The sequence below is a fragment of the Triticum aestivum genome, chromosome 6D, assembly GCF_018294505.1.
Source record: "Triticum aestivum cultivar Chinese Spring chromosome 6D, IWGSC CS RefSeq v2.1, whole genome shotgun sequence".
In the NCBI taxonomy this organism is placed as follows: Eukaryota; Viridiplantae; Streptophyta; class Magnoliopsida; order Poales; family Poaceae; genus Triticum; species Triticum aestivum.
In genome coordinates this window covers 110350294-110365437 of record NC_057811.1, presented here as the reverse complement: position 1 = coordinate 110365437, position 15144 = coordinate 110350294, and the positions used below count along the sequence as shown (strand labels likewise).

Genomic DNA, 15144 nt, shown 5'->3' with positions numbered 1-15144 from the left:
ACTAGCTATAGTACAAATTTGTACTAAGCTCAAGACACTTATTTTGGGACGGAGGGAGTACATGTTTAATATTTTTTCTATACATATTTGCAACATTTTTAAATGCTTGATTAACATTTTTTAAACATGGTCAACATTTTTTCTATACACATTTTAACATTTTCAAATGCTTCATTAACATGTTTTAAATACAACAATAACTTTTTTTACACATGGTCAACATTTTTTTTGTACACATTTTACAATTTTAAATGCTTGATTAATACTCCCTCTGTTCCTAAATATAAGTCTTTTTAAAGATTCCACTATGGACTGCATACAGATGTATATAGACACATTTTAGAGTGTAGATTCACTCATTTTGCTCCGTACGTAGTCACTTATTGGAATCTCTAAAAAAACTTATATTTTGAAACGGAGGGAGTAGTTTACAATACCTGTTTAACATTTTTTTAAATGCTTGATTAATATTATCTAAATACATGATCAACTTTTTCACACACATTGTATATTTTTATATACATGAGAAACAGCTTCTTTATATACATTTTTAAAAATGCTTGGTTAACTTTTTTCAAATATTTTTATGTCAAGAGTTTTTTGTAATTTTTTATTTAAAATATTTGAAAGTACAAACAAAAGTAAAATAAAAGAAAGAAAAATAACAAAAACAAATAACGTGAAAAAACCAAGGTCGTGGCCTCCCGTGTGCCTGGGGCATCCCGGCTTGGGCATGCCCATAGTTCGTGCGCGTGAGGGCCAGCTGGGGTTGCTTTTTTTTCGAGGAAAGAGTGAATATATTAGCTAGCAATAGAGATACAATCGGTGTTCATAGCTATGGCAATTTCCTGAGGGAATTTTTTTAGCCAAACTGCAGTTTTCACATGCTCTCTACCTAGCTGTGCTAAGCCATGGCTCACAGAGTTGGCTTCGCGACTGATTTTGACGATCGAGACATCGCTTTCCTGAAGAAGTTCACGAATATTCTGGACACGCGATGTATAGCGCGACATGTTGGGGGTGGAGGATTGCACCAGCGCAACAGCTTCAGCACAGTCCGTCTCCACGGACACCGAAAGTGGGGACCACTGGAGGGCAAGGGCCAGGCCCTCCTCCATCGCAGCAAGTTCTGCGTCCACAGCGTCAACGCATCCAAAGAGGTACCTGCATGCATCGAAGATCGAGGATCCAGCACTATCACGAAGCGCCATGCCTGGTTGTTGGCGCCATAAGCGTCGTATAAGATCATAATGGCGTGTTTTTGGGGTCTTCGGCAATGGTATTCCCCGGTATTGTTGATCCAACAACATTAGAAGCCCTTGCATGTCGAAAAGCCCTTTCGCTTGCGCTAGATTTTCCGTTGGACATGATTATCCGATGTGACTGCAAGATGGTGGTTTTAGGAATCCGAACAGGTACTGAAGAAAGATACTCTAGCGTCATAAAGAGAATTGTAGCCAGGACAGGAGAGTTTTTCCACCAGTGATTTCATTTTTTAGGGTTGTTCTGAATTGGAAAGCTCATGACCCCTTATCATTCCTGACTTCCTATAAACCTTTTCTTTATTGCACACATTGTATTAATTAATAAAACAGAGTATAATTGTACATATACATGCGGAAGCTACCAGAAAGACCGGGACATGACAGATGTCCAGAAAACATTGCACAAATAACATAAAAAAATATATGATAAATAAGCCCTCCGGGGTTCATGCAAACAACCAAATCTGAAGACGCCATCGACCGTCAGCGCCGCCGAGACACGCACGAAGAAAAAAAACGAAGCACCAGCAAATCAAAATCTAGACCAGCGCCATAGTCTGGTAGACGTTGTGAGCCGAAGACCAGACCTGCAGAATAGACACTTTAAACCTTGAGACACCTTAACAAAGTTTTGGTTTACCGCAAAAACAAAAAAAAACAAAAAAATATAGGAGCTCCCTTTGTGGAGGGCCAAATTCTGGAAGTCCATCGACATGCGTCCATCCGAACCGCTCGATACATAATCCAAATCCAAAGAACACAAGCCTGGAATATCCTCTACCCAACTCCTCCCACTGGCTCCTCGTCGGAGCTCACCTGACCACCATGCTCTCCTCCTCCCTCATGCTAACCTGCGGCCACGCTCCGCTCCCCCCGTTCCGCAAACCACGGCGCCTCACCCTCGATAGAACCGCCGCCGTTACCCAAACCAGCGCCTCCCTCTCCACCTTCCTGCCCGGGCGGGGAGGAGGAGCAGCCGCGCCGCGCCGGGGCTGGGCCCAGATCTGCCGGGACTCCTCCCGGCCGGGCGCCGATGCCGCGGAGCAGGACAGAGAGAGCAAGAACGACTTAGCAACGGCGACCGTCCCCAAGATTGGCGGTGGAGGTGGCGGCGGCGGCGGCGGTGGGCAGCTCAGCGACTGGATAACGTCGGTGCTGCTGTTCGGGATATGGGCGGGGCTCATGTACTACGTCCTCCAGCTCGCACCAAACCAGACGCCAGTATGTACGGTCCTGCATATTCTCACCCCTTTCTTCCTCCACATGGGAATTTATCATCAACCATTGAGCTGTCAATTGCTATGCATTTCGGTGAATTTAAGTCGTTGTTTCAGTACCAGTGGCAATGCTAGCAGACAGTCCCACATGCTTACTTGTGAGAATCCTGATTAATACCCCGCAAAAAAGGAATCCTGATTAATCCAAAAGTGTCATACAAAGAGATAGTAGAAGCGCTAGGACATCATTATGCTGTTTATCCATGCTGTCTTTTCCCTGGCGACGTTGTCCCATAGAATAGGCAGCCATCTGGGTTGGATTGGCTGTTACCTGGTGAGACGCGTGCATTTTCTCTTGGTATAATCCGATCATGGCAACGGTCGGCACTGATAACAGAGATGGTTGGGACATTGGTGTTGATAAAAGATTCAGGGTTCTCACTCCCTAAAAGGGGGGAAACTGATTCATGGGTGAGATGAACCACACATTTTACCACACCACCGGTAGAGTTTTTGATCCGTGAAGACGTCCTTGTAGTGAACAGCGGTACCTTGATTCGCTAGGCTATTATCACGAGTCTGTGACTCTAGACGCTAAAACCATTATTGATGCGGAGCATCCCATGGGCATCATCATGGACTCACCAAATGGACCAATGACACGAGCAGGTGCACGAGCCATCCACATCGAGGTGACTTCACCCCTCTTTGAGCTTCCTATACATTTGAACAAGACTTGGCTACTACCACAAACCAGAACCCTCTGTGTGCTTAGGTGTGATGGCATTGATCCAAAACGTAGTTTTGTTGAGATTTCTGGGGGAGCATAAAACATAGCTGCTTTGTAAGTGGAAGCAATTGGTAATTTCCCAAATAATTAAAAGGGGCATATTCTTGTAGGTGGGGTTTGAATTATCAAGATTTATGGGTTCCGGATTTATGGTTGAGAATTGGGAATTGATCAAATCACCTTGGCTGGGCAAGTGTTAAGGATGTATGCCAACTTATAGATATAAATTCCATAAATTCAAGCATGCAATCAAATTAGGGGTGTCACAACTACTCACTCCCTAGTCTAGTTTAGAAATGAACTCAGAGACGGTAAAACTAAGCTAACCCATAATCCGTAACAGGATTTACAGTAACACAAGGCACTTTATGTGAATAGTATTGCTGCATCTGATAGTCACTTATTAATTCTAAATTGCTTTTGGTTGCAGTACAGGGACACATATTTCTTGCAGAAGCTTTTAAATCTTAAAGTCGACGATGGCTTTCGAATGAACAATGTTCTTGTGTCTCTGTGGTACATAATGGGAATCTGGCCACTGGTGTACAGCATGTTGCTTCTTCCTACTGGAAGAAGGTAAATGGATCAGCAAATTTCTAGTCACAATCTTCCCCTTTTCTATCTCTACGGTTTCAGCAGAGAACCATACTATGTTTAATGTGTAGATTAATCATTAATTTAAGCATTTTCTTAATGTATGGTTTAGCTCACGCATCTGATTTTAAATTATAGAAATAAGTTGTGTTGCTGAACTAGAATGGTTGTCTACAAAACTTTATCAAATGCACTGTACTAATGCTCCTCATATGTTCATGTAATCATCTTCCGCTTCTCTTTGGATTTGAACGTAAACATAGGGCTGGAAAAACACTCAAAAACTCGGAAGCTCCTGTTCCTTGGAAAAAGGCTAGCCCTTAACGGGCCGGGTAGATAGTGAGCCATGGCAAAGAGTAGTTCGTAAAATACACGCGTGTCTATGCGCTGGTGGTGCGACCTCGTCAGGCTGTCACCTAGGGAGCCAGTGGGTGGGGGATGCCGCGCTCCATGCAACCCGGAACTCATGCTCGAGGTGTTCGTCCCCAAGGGCTTCACGGTGCTCCAGGCATGCATGGTCATTGGCGCCATCATCCCACGGGGAGTAGCCAGATCTAGTGTGCAGAGGCGCGGATCTAACTCTAATGGCCCGGGCGTGTGCTTGAGGGGGCGTCGTGGCCCTGCCTAGGGGCCTGACCATGCCGATGGGGGTCATGTTGGAGGACGGCGGGGTGAAGGCCTCAGTGAGGTGGTTGTTGGATTCGTGAGGTAGCTGCAATGACGACGACTTGCAAAGTGACTGCAACAACGGCCTGGTTGGAAGATCAGCTTACATCCAAGGGTCCCTTTCATCCTGCAGCAGGCACCGGAAGCATATGACGACGTGGAATCTGCATCTGGCTTCTTCTCTAGCGGTGTGGGTGGGCTTGGGGCTCTCTCACGCCAGGATCTGGCTAGCAAGATGTCGTCAGCCGGTAGAGCGGATGATGGCAGTGATGGATTCGGTGCAAGAATACGTGTACTCCAGGTGAAAACCCTCAGTCTTCCCTTTTCGGCTAGATCATGCAATGTCGGTGTGCGAGCGTCGTGCCCTTGTTGAAGGCGTTGGCTCAAAGCTAGACTTCGAAGACGAAAATCCCTTTTTTGACCTTTGGTTGAACTCGTCAATATCGACGCATGTACGTTGATCCCTTGTTTGTCTAGGAGTAGCATTTTTTCTCGTTTAATTCGGCCTGTTGTCATAGGTTAGTGGTAGAATTGTGGAGAACCTGCCACGAGGCATATCCATTTTGGCTAGCCTTGGGTTGCCCCCTTTTTTTTTAAACTGATTTGTTCGGCATCGATGTTACACTTTGCCTGGCTTCAAGAAATAATCAATAATATATGGTTGTGTCCATCAATTGATGCAGAGGCTGGGGGTTATATCCTCCTTTTTTAAAAGTTAATTATTTTACACTAGCAGTATTCTTGTTAATGCATTTCTCGATCTGCATGTCAAAACAAACATAAATATGTGATGTTAACCATCTGTATTGTTGTCTTCTTTTAGAATTAAGTCACTGTATTTATGTCACAGCAATTTGCTATTGCAGTTCAAAAAGCAAGATTCCAGTCTGGCCATTCCTGGTGCTTTCATGCATTGGAGGAGCATATGCGTTGATTCCTTACTTTGTTCTGTGGAAACCTCCTCCACCTGCCATTGATGAAGATGAAATTGGACAATGGCCATTAAAATTTCTCGAATCTAAATTAACTGCAGGAGTATGTGCTAGTTTTAGTGTCTTTACATTCTCATACTCTTGATTTAAGTAGCACGCAACATTGGTAATGTATCTTCAAACCCTGGTCAACTTTATAAATCATTGAGAAGATTCTGTTCCAATCATGTTGCAGGTAATTTTTGCTGTGGGCCTTGGACTGATTATATTTGCAGGCAAAGCTGGCGGTGATGATTGGCGGGAGTTTTTCCAATACTTTAGAGAGAGCAAGTTTGTAAGTTCTGCTTTATTCTATCCTTGGCAAAATAGAATACAATTTTTTACCATGGCATATTATATAATAAGTTGTATGCGGCGCACAAGCAACTACTAAAGTTGAGACACTTATTTTGGGACGGAGGGAGTATTGTTTTGAGAATCACATGCAACTTTCATGTTTCTACACCTTTATGCTTGCTCAACATTGTCAAGTGACACTTGCAAAATTGGTATTTTTGTGTGGGGGACACTTGCAAAATTGTTGCAACTGACTTCCTAAAAACTTCAGACTATTATTAGTGCATCACCATTATTCTATTAGTGCACACATGGAGTGGTGTTGGTACATTAAAAAGTTGCATGAAATACTAGTTTAATGCACAAATGGACACGTGTGGAAATCAGGCTTTACTCTGTTTTTCACAATTCCAAGCTTCTGAATGACCTGTTTTCTAGATTTTGTCATAACCATATTTGATATGGTTGCCATATATTGAAATGGTATATGCATATCTGTTGCTTTAGAAAGCATGAAAGTTTTGAGGGCTGAACTAATTTCCATTCTCTGTTTTAAAAAGCAGAAAGGTTTAAAGGCCGAACTAATTTCCTGTTGTTTCATGTCATCTGTCAGATCCATGTCACGTGTATTGATTTTACTTTGCTCTCGACCTTCTCACCGTTTTGGGTCTACAATGATATGACGTCAAGACGATGGTAAGAGTGCTAGTCCCAATGCTTATGACCTTAATAATGTAAACAAAAAGGGAGTAACTTCACCTTGCTTGATGCAAACATAAAGATATACAGATGTCCCGTTAGAGCAAGGTTAAATAGTATAGCCAAGAACACTCGGCTATATGGAGTTGTCACGTCACTTATAGCCAACCTAATAGCCCACTCAAGCAATAGTTAGTCATACTTATACGCTACTGTATGTCCGTGCTACAACTGGTTCTAAATCTACAACCCGCTTATCTTCTGTCTTCTCCAACTAGGCAAAAATATAATGTGGCATCTCGTATAGCTTGCCTACGTCGTAATATTATAATTGCTCTTTATTTTCTCATTCCATTTGCAGGAAAAACGGTTGGGTTCTGCCACTGGCAGTTGTGCCTTTGCTTGGACCCTCCTTGTATCTTTTGCTGCGTCCATCTCTGTCGTCTCTGCTAGGGGCAACCTCTTCATCATCTGACAATGAGAAGCCTCTGAAATAACTAGAATGCAGCGATGGGTTAATTTTGGCCATGAGTAAATGATATAGTTCAAAACTGCGACACTTATTTTGGATCGGAGGGAGTACAGTTTAGAAGATCAGTTAAGATTAAATGCTGGAAATTGTGTTCATCAACTTGATCGGGAGAATTCTTCAGAATTGACATGCCAGTACAGTATTTGCCTTGAAAAGGAAGTCTGGAGAATGAAGACATTAATCAACATTACATCAACTTAGCATGCGAATACCTCACAGATTTTATTTTTTTCAACAATGAAGCCTGTCAGGTAATCATGTGTGCCTTTGATTATTTTTCTTTCAAGGATGAAGCCCGCCAGGTAATCAGCAATATTTGTGTACGAATGGAAAAAAAATCTACCGGTGATATTATACTGGCGTACTCTGTTTAGGTATATACATACATACATAATTTTGATCCTTTTTTGTTTACATGGAACACCTTGCATTCCATTAACTAGTGACCGCGGCAACATCGCCGGCCACATCACTCGTTATATCCAGTGGTAGATCCGTAAGCTACACGGTTTGGTTCCCACTCAACACCCTAACACCATGACTCGCCAGTCAGTGCGCTGGAACACTGCATCCACGGGGGCAGTGATCAAACTTTATAATCTATGAAATGAAACCCATTTGGAGAAGGTACTTTGTTCCCCGGAACATGACTCCCGGTTGAGCTCGATCGAAATTGCTTGAAGCAATGGCTTGCTGTAGTGGGAGGCAATCAGTGGTGAAAATGACTCTGCTCATGCTGAAACTCTTGCCATTCAGTCACTTGGGCATTGATCTGGCTGGCCAATGCTGCACAGCGGTCACCATGCCTGATCCTGTTACGTTCAGACCACCATTGCCATAAGTACTCGCGGAGGGAGTAGTTCTCAACTCCTTTGCTTCGGGTAGTGCAAACATTCCCTCAAACATCTCCAGGGGAGTTTGTAGTTGCAGCAGCTTGCATCTTTTGTCCTCTAGCCCCGCTGCACGCCAAAGTGCTTTCCACATTCTTGCACCTGAAGAACAGATGGCCACCGTCTCAAAACAGCTGCAGAAACGGCACATCTGGTGTCAACTTCTACTCGTCGGCGTTCAATATTCCTGTACAAAGGATGGCTATCATGCCCAAAACGCCACAGGAACTGGTGCACCTTCCCCGGGCAGTGCACACTCCATATATACATAAATTTGGTCTTCGTGACCGATATAGGCTACACATTTATGGTTTTTTTTTTCTTGAACACGCAGGGGAGAGATGCGAAGCGTTTCATTAAGAAGGAAGGAAACCTCCGTATTTGTGTTTCTGAAGACAACTTCTCAGCGTTGTAGTAACACCTACGGTGATTGTTTTGTTTTAGCGTATTTATTTAGTTTTCCCTCCTTATTAAGCGTCTTGCGCTGGACGGCTGGAGATGCTCTGAGCGAGCTCACTTGAACACCTAAAAAAAAATCAGGAAACAGACTACCGAATGAAAGCATTACACTTGGAGGGTAAGTCACCGGACAAGCAACTCTTTGAGCCCCGATGCTGCTGCATAGGACACTCTTATTAACTACGGACTGCAACACCCCCACCACGTTTGGACTCACGCCATTGACAATACTATGTTGTTCGCCAGAAATTCACTTTGGCTCATAGGTGTATATGCACCCATTGTCTAAAATACACATTTTAAAAAATTTTGAGAAAAAATCTTGCATGTAGATCCGGACATTATATGTGCGTTCACCAAGTTTCGATGAAAAAGGACATTTTTTGTGGCTTGTGTAAAAAGACAATTTCCGATGCTTGATTACAACTATTCATGAGGTTTTTTTTAATCTTTTTTATACATGCCTCAAAAAATTTCTTTTTTCACCGAAATTTTGTGTGCGAACATTGGATGCCCGGATGTACACGCAGGATCTTTTCTCAAAAACATTTAACATTTTGAAATGTGTTTTTTACACATATTTCATAATAGGTGTATCTATACCTAGAAGCCAAAACGCCACTCTCGTTGTTCGGGTGCTTCCAAAATAATAAGAGAATTTAGAGTAGGGCGGAGGCCGGAATTCTAAAAAATATATATACACGTACGTAATCGGTGCACATTTTTGAAACTTGGATCTTTTCGCAAAAGAAAGGCATTGTTGGAAAAAAGGGCAAAATTTGAAGTATAAACTGTGTGAATGGTAAGCTTAATATAGTATTGGGTTTTCCCTAAAAAAAATATAGTATTGGTTTTGTTTTTAATCGTTCCGAATACCATGAAAGTCATTTTGTCGTGAAACTTTACACGGGAGTAATGGACACGGATTAGGAGCTCTCGGGTGCCATGCAACCTATATGAATAGTAAAATTAAAGAAGATACTAGGAAAATTAAAAAAAAATGTATCAAACCTGGTTGGCCATTCTACTCCCACGTGGAGTTTCGTGAAGAAATGACATCCATGGTATTCTCAGCAAAGACATAAATTTTGATTATATTAAAAAAATGTTTGATTAATAGGTCAGACTGTATTTTCTTCACTAAGAATACCACAGTTGGCATTTCTTCGTGAAAGTTCGTACGCTGGTAGAATGAACGACTAGGTTTGATACTCAAAAGTTTCTTTTTTTATTTTTTCTAGTATTTTTTTAAAATTTTACTATTCATATAGGGTGCGTGACACCCAAGAGCTCCTATGCATTGTCGTGGGAGTAATACACTAGACAATACTTGTTCCGAGAAAGTTTCAGACTTTTTGGATTTTTTTCTAAATTATTTTCAGCTCGGGTGCGTCATTGAATTGAGAGCTGCACAAAATGAAACAAAACCCATGGGCTTGGAGAATGAATATGGTATGTGCTGAAAAGCCACATTTTTTGTGTAGCTCGCCTTTGACGTACTTCATAGTGAAAATTTACACACATGCACACCATATCTCTGGGTATATGTGTACCTTTAAAAAAGATGAAACGCAAAATATGAATTCAGAATTTTTCAAAAATCAGCCTCCATAGAGCTCGTCCTTCATTTGGCATTTTCGAAGAATTGAGCTCTTGTCTTGTGGGGCCAAACAGCCTTCCAAGGGTCAATTTGGGGGGGCTGACTTGGCGCGCTCTTAGCCATCACGTGCCACGCTCTGGGCGCTCCCTTCGAATTTTTTTCATTTTTTCGCACGCATTTTTGGCCTTTTAGATGTTTTTTTTGTCTTTTCGGCTTTTCGATTTTCCATCGGTCTTTCTTACTTGTGGACAAAAAAATAAAAAAACATTTTGCGCAAAAAAACATGTTTCCTTTTTCCTACCGAGAGATGCACCATGCCTCTCGGAAACGAAAAAAACGTGTTTTTTTTCCTACCACGAGATGGACGGTTTTGCGTCCACGAGAGATACGATCTTGCTTCCGCGAGAGGCATGGTTGTGCCTCTCGAAAACGGAAAAAAGCATGTTTTCTTTTCTCCTTTTCCTTCCGCGAGATGCACGGATTTACTTCCGCGAGAAGAACTCGAAAACGAACAAAAAACGAGTTTTTTTTTCTTTTTCTAACACGAGAGGCACGACCGTGCCTCACGAAAACGGAAAAAATGTGTTTTCTTTTTTTCCTACCGTGAGGGGCACGATTTTGCTTCCGTGAGAGACACAATTTTGCTACCGGTTTGATTTTTTCGTCTGTTTTTTTGAATTTTTTTTTGCCAAAATCTATTAGCATGAGATCTAATTTAGAAGAGCTCGTCTCGAGGAATCCAAGGGTGAAAACTGTTCAAGATTTGGCCGCACGGTTTAAGAGGTAAACGTTTTGAATAAACAGATCTATAAAAAAAGAGAAAACTTAAAGATTACGACAAGTGCCACACTGACTACTTGTCGGAAAGTGGGAATGACCTTTGCAAGGAGTGCTCTTTAATTAGTCTTTTTTTAGAAATGAGTGCTTTTTAATTAGTTTTTTTAGGCTAAACATGCTCCCCTTTATTGAATCAAAATAACGTTCATATGAATACAACTAATATCTGGAGGCTGGAGGAGCCAAAGAATGGCGTCCAACAGAAATATCTAGAGCGAATTTAGCGAGGCTATGGGCCTCGATATTTGTCTTCCATCCTTCAAAGATGAAAGAACAGGACTGAAACTCTGTCATTGACGTCTTGATTTCCTTGATCACGCTTGCATAGATCCCCCTTCGTAGCCTGAATTACTATCATCAATCCTGCTTACAATCTGCTTACAAGAAGTGCTCTTTAATTAATGATTTTCACGTCTTACGCTCCTTGCATCTGTGCTCTGGCCATGCACGACACAACAAGAAAACAGAGCGGCCCACCGACACCTTTAGCTCATCAGCCCGCCTGATTTTAGACTATTTTGGGCCTGTCTCACGGCTCTAGACGGGCCACGTGCCGGCACGACCCGATTGTATACGTGCTGGGCTAGGCCCACCACGGGTCGGGCCCGCCTGGACCGGCCATTCGGCCTGATTTGGCCCTGGCCGCGCCCTTTCTGCTACAGTTCTTTAGAGCATCTTTAACCGACGCCAAATAATAGCGCCGTACCCAAAAAATCGCATGTTTAGCGCGCGCGGAGTTGAAAATAGCATTCTAGCGGACGCTGCAAAATAAAGCACGCTGTAAAAAGCGTTCAGCGCGCCGGACAAAACTGGATCGCAAGTCGTATATTTAGCGCTTGAGCTCCAGCGTGCTGAACTTCTCACGCACGTGAAAAGTGTCCCGTGCGTACGCAGCCGCCGTTGGCCTCCTTGCGTGCGCCCGCCGCCGTCCTCCTCGCGTGCGCCCGCCGCCGGCCTCCTCGCATGCACGCGCCAGCTCGCCAGCCGGCCACGGTCGGGGCGGGCCACGGCCACGGTGGCGGCGGGCCACGAGGAGCGCAGGCGCGAGCCCGGCCAAGACGGCGGCAGGCCGGGGTGCGGGCCACGGCCACGGCGGTGGCGGGGCTGTCAGGACCCCGATTCTAAGTCACACCGATCTAGCCTGTAACACCTCATATCACTTTGCGGCCTCACGCACGGTATTCCCACGGGTGTCGCCTTACCATGGCCCGAGACCGTTTGCGCCTTTTGGCTCACGTATATGATGATGTCGCTAGCATCCATATGACAGAGAACCCGGGCCGACATGACTAATCGTGAACCCAAAGTGGCACTAACTTACGGGGACAAGCATACATGAATCAACATCGAGCATGTCGGTCAGCAGCGTGCGAATCCGGGCTGTAGCACTGGGCTAGCAGGACTCCGGTGAACCGAGCTGTAGCAGGCTAGGCAGGACTCCGGATGTCACCGCGTGACATTTCCCCGAAGGGACAGACACAGGAACGAAGTGAATCACATGCCGGCCAGTCAAGTGTTCCGGAGCAGTAGTGCTGGGCTAGCAGGACTCCGGTGAACCGGGCTGTAGCGGACTACTATGGCTCATGGAAGCACAAGACTATATTTCCCCATAAGAGAGGCTACCAAGGATAAACAACTAGGTTGTCGGATCCCACACATACCAAGCATTTCAATCATACACACAATATGCTCGATATGTGTATATACAACATGGCATCACAACATAACTCTACGACTCAAGTATTTATCTCTGAGGAGCCAAGTATTACAAACATGGGTCTCATGACCCTACATACAGAGCATACAAGCAACAAGCGGAAGTATAAACATGTCTGAGTACAGACAACTACAAATGAAGAAGGCTGAGAAGCCTGACTATCTACAAGACCCTCCCAAGGGTACAAGATCGTAGCTGAGGTAACAAGCTAAACGTCGAAGTCCATGCGGAACTACTAGCGAGACTGAAGTCTCTCTGCAAAACATAAAATAAGCAAACGTGAGTACAAATGTAACCAGCAAGACTTACATCAGAACTAGCTACATATGCATCGGTATCAACAAAGGGGGTGGTGGAGTTTGACTGCAGCAAGCCAGTTTTGACTTAGTGGCTATCCTAAACAATGACTGCAAGTAACTCTTTTGAGGTGGCGCACACGAGTCCACATATTCACCATATCAATACACCACTATGGATCCACTCTCGTCTCCCTACGAGAAGGCCATCCATAGCACTCACGCTTATCTTGCCAGTTTTAGAGTATCCACTTTCACTTGTCTATGAACTGTACAGGCAACCCAGAAGTCCTTTACCGCGGACACGGCTATTCGAATAGATGATTTTAACCCTGCAGGGGTGTACTTCTTCACACACTCTCTCGCCACTTACCACCATGTACACGTCGTGTATCTCGGCAACCTTCAAGCGGAAGCCTGGCGAGGGAGTCGGCCACGACCTGACTAACCACACAAGTCTCTAGTCCAGGTTTATCGCCTATTCGGGTTCCATCCGCAAGGAGATCCGGCCGGGGTGTCACTCACGGCCCCAAACGATGTGTGCAGGGTTCCCAAGCCCACCTCGACGGATGGATCTACGCTTGGTACACCGCGCCACGGTGCCTAGTCTGTCCTAAGCCCACCTGTACCGGGTGCCACTTGGTAGACTACTAAGACTACCTACAAACACCAGAAACTAGTTGCAACTCCTGGACAGAGATCATGTTGATTAATAAGTCGAGAGGGGCACTTAAGCATTCCAATGCGTGGTAGTAGCTGTTCATGGATCACAAACACAGAACTCAGTTCCTAAGGACGGCTTCAATGAGACAACCCACCATGTACTCCTACATGGCCTCTCACCGCTACCTTTACCAAATCGTGTTCACACACTTAGCTCACACACAGTAGGACATGTTCATCACCATTCCAATTCATCCCCGATGAATCAGACCTGACTCAACTCTAAGCAGTAGCAGGCATGACAAACAAGCATGAATGAGTAGGCACATCAGGGCTCAAACAACTCCTACTCATGCTAGTGGGTTTCATCTAATTACTGTGGCAATGACAGGTCATGCAGAGGAAAGGGGTTCAACTACCGCAGCATATAACAGTTGAATCGTTGTTGTCCTAATGCAATAACAAAGAGCAGGAGCGCGAGAGAATGGGATTGTATCAGAATGAACAAGGGGGTTTTGCTTGCCTGGCACTTCTGAAGATAGTATAGCTCTTCATCGATGTCATCGATCACGTCGTCGGAAACATCGTCTACTAAGAGGGAACAACCACCGACAAACACAAAAGGAACCACAATCAATGCAATGCACATTCATATGAATGATATGTCATATTAAAGTACTGAATTGACCTAGTGCGACAGTTAGTCATAACCATTGAAGTGGAATTCAAACCTATAGCAAATTCCAACTCCAAAACTAATTACCATTTATTCCATAATCATGAATTGTCCTATTCAGTGAGGTTAACTTGTTCAAACATGCATGAAAATGCCATATTCAGATTCTTTGGATTTTCTGATAATTTTTCATATATAAATTATTTCATTCTGAGCTATAGATTAATTTCTATGATTTTTTGAAGTTTATACTATTTTCTGGAATTTCCTGAGTTATTTAAATCTAGAAAATGTTAACTGCGTCAGCATGACGTCATCACTGCGTCAGCGAGTCAACGGGCCGCCCAGGGTCAAATATGACCGGCGGAGTCCACTGGTCAGTGAGACAGGGGTTAACCCCGCGTTGACTCACCTTTGGCCTGCTGTGGGGCCCACTGTCAGCTGCTATAGGGCGGCTAATTAGTGGGGTTTAGGCAGTAATGGCCGTGCCACGTCGGCGGGGTTACGCCGGCGATGACCCGACGCGGTGGCGATCGCCGGCCGGTCGTTTCCGGCCACGGCTGGTCGTGTGGTTAGGTGCGTTGGACAACCCGTGGTCCGGGGCATCCAACGGTTGTCGTGGGGTCGCCGGGGACGACGTGTAGCGGCGACGGCGGTGAGCGTATGCGGGGGCGGAGCTCGGTGGCGTGCGGGCGCTGCGCTAGGACTCGCTTTCGAGCCGGCTGGGCTACACAGCGGCGTCAGGGGGCTCTGTGGAGCACGCCCGTTGCACGAAGGCAGCGAACGGAGCACGGTGAGCGCGCGCGCTGCGGCAATGGCAGAGCCGAGCTTCGGCTCATGCGGGCAGGGGAGCTAGAGGGCAGGGGAGATCAGGAGAGTAGGGGGAGTTGATGCAGTGGCTCACAGCGGATCCAAAGGTGTCGACGACGAGCTCGGGGAAGGCTCGGAGCAGACGGCACGGCGGTGGCGATCTTG

The 15144-nt window shown here is 44.8% G+C and overlaps 1 protein-coding gene across 2 annotated transcripts; it reads left to right on the top strand.

Moving 5' to 3' along the window:
• Positions 1-1996: 1996 nt before the first annotated feature.
• Positions 1997-7445, top strand: LOC123143928 (uncharacterized). 2 transcript variants are annotated; one of them, XM_044562915.1, is made up of 6 exons: positions 2000-2486; positions 3703-3848; positions 5399-5567; positions 5700-5798; positions 6414-6496; positions 6861-7445. In XM_044562915.1, the coding sequence occupies exons 1-6, from the start codon at positions 2091-2093 to the stop codon at positions 6994-6996; spliced, it is 1029 nt and encodes a 342-aa protein (XP_044418850.1). In that variant the 5' UTR covers positions 2000-2090; the 3' UTR covers positions 6997-7445. The 2 variants fall into 2 exon arrangements, with proteins under 2 accessions (XP_044418851.1, XP_044418850.1); XM_044562916.1 differs by lacking the exon at positions 6414-6496 and having other exon boundaries at positions 1997-2486.
• Positions 7446-15144: the final 7699 nt, after the last annotated feature.

Bases quoted from the DNA above. Each gene is read 5' to 3' on its own strand.
- LOC123143928 (XM_044562915.1), top strand. From the start codon at position 2,091: ATGCTCTCCTCCTCCCTCATGCTAACCTGCGGCCACGCTCCGCTCCCC. The intron at 3,849-5,398 runs GTAAATGGATCA...TTGCTATTGCAG, and splicing joins CTTCTTCCTACTGGAAGAAG to TTCAAAAAGCAAGATTCCAG. The intron at 5,568-5,699 runs GTATGTGCTAGT...ATCATGTTGCAG, and splicing joins AATCTAAATTAACTGCAGGA to GTAATTTTTGCTGTGGGCCT.